The sequence below is a fragment of the Myotis davidii genome, unplaced genomic scaffold (assembly GCF_000327345.1).
Source record: "Myotis davidii unplaced genomic scaffold, ASM32734v1 scaffold3352, whole genome shotgun sequence".
In the NCBI taxonomy this organism is placed as follows: domain Eukaryota; kingdom Metazoa; phylum Chordata; class Mammalia; order Chiroptera; family Vespertilionidae; genus Myotis; species Myotis davidii.
This window is the reverse complement of record NW_006284012.1, coordinates 82,765-83,760: the sequence shown is the minus strand read 5'-3', so window position 1 is coordinate 83,760 and position 996 is coordinate 82,765. Positions and strand designations below refer to the sequence as shown.

The 996-nt window shown below is 54.1% G+C and overlaps 1 protein-coding gene across 1 annotated transcript in view; it reads left to right on the top strand.

The window, feature by feature from the left end:
- Position 1: 1 nt before the first annotated feature.
- Positions 2-996, top strand: part of LOC102774906 (mastin) — a gene marked incomplete at its 5' end in the record, with an annotated part of 10,563 nt that continues 9,568 nt past the window's right edge. The window contains one exon of the mRNA XM_015568180.1: positions 2-344. Coding sequence (XP_015423666.1) covers positions 2-344 — 343 coding nt within the window. The remainder of the gene's footprint in view (positions 345-996) is intronic.

Genomic DNA, 996 nt, shown 5'->3' with positions numbered 1-996 from the left:
GGCTCTGGGCTCGGAGGGGCTGGCCCACTCCCTGCCACAGCCTCTCAGACGCCTTTGGCCTTCTGTCCCCAGGAGAAACCCAGTGACTTGGCACTTTAAGGTCCAACTAGGACAAATGAGACCCTCATACAGTGACAGTGTGCAGGTGGCCAGGATCATCCGCCACCCCAAGTACAGCCTTGAAAAAAAAGCAGTAGGTGGGGCGGACGTGGCACTTCTCAAACTGGAGGCCTCCGTGCGACCATCTAACCTAGTCAGATGGATCCGCCTCCCGCCAGCCTCCCTCTCATTCCCCCCAGGCACACGGTGCTGGGTGACTGGCTGGGGTGACATTGCTTTTGAAGGTAAAAACCAGAACCAGGATGACACCTGGGCGATGCAGGGGGCGGGCCGGGCTTTACAGAGGAGGCTCAGCTGGGGTCTGTGCTGGGGTCCCTCCGGGGTCTCCCTTGGGTGTAGGCGGCCGACAGCTCGAGAGGAGTCTGTTAAGGAGTGGAGACCAAAGTAGCAAGAGTGAGGCATGGCCATGGGCATCTTCTTCTTTTTTTTTTTTAATATCATCCAGTGATATTTCTTCTATTGAGTTTTAGAGAGAGTGGAAGGGAGAGCGATAGGAAAGATAGATGTGAGAGACATATCTGTTAGCTCCTTCCCAACTGGGGCTGGGGATTGAACCTGCAACTCAGGTACTTGCCCTTGACCAAGAATCACACCTGGGATCCTTCAGTCCAGTGCTCTCACCACTGGAAACACTGGCCAGGGTGCCATGGGCATTTGTCTCCCCATCACTCTGCACCAGGCCCTGTGTCTCCCCTTCTGGGGGTCCCCGTTCTCCCTGAGTCTCGATAGTGGGATGGAGAACGAGGAGAGAGAACTTCAGTGACGAGCTCAAGGATTCACTATTAAATGGACAAAGTCAAATTTGTCAGTAGGGCCGCTCACTCTGCATTTCCTGGGGAAAGCACCTGCTCTGATTTTTCCACATAAAAATTATTT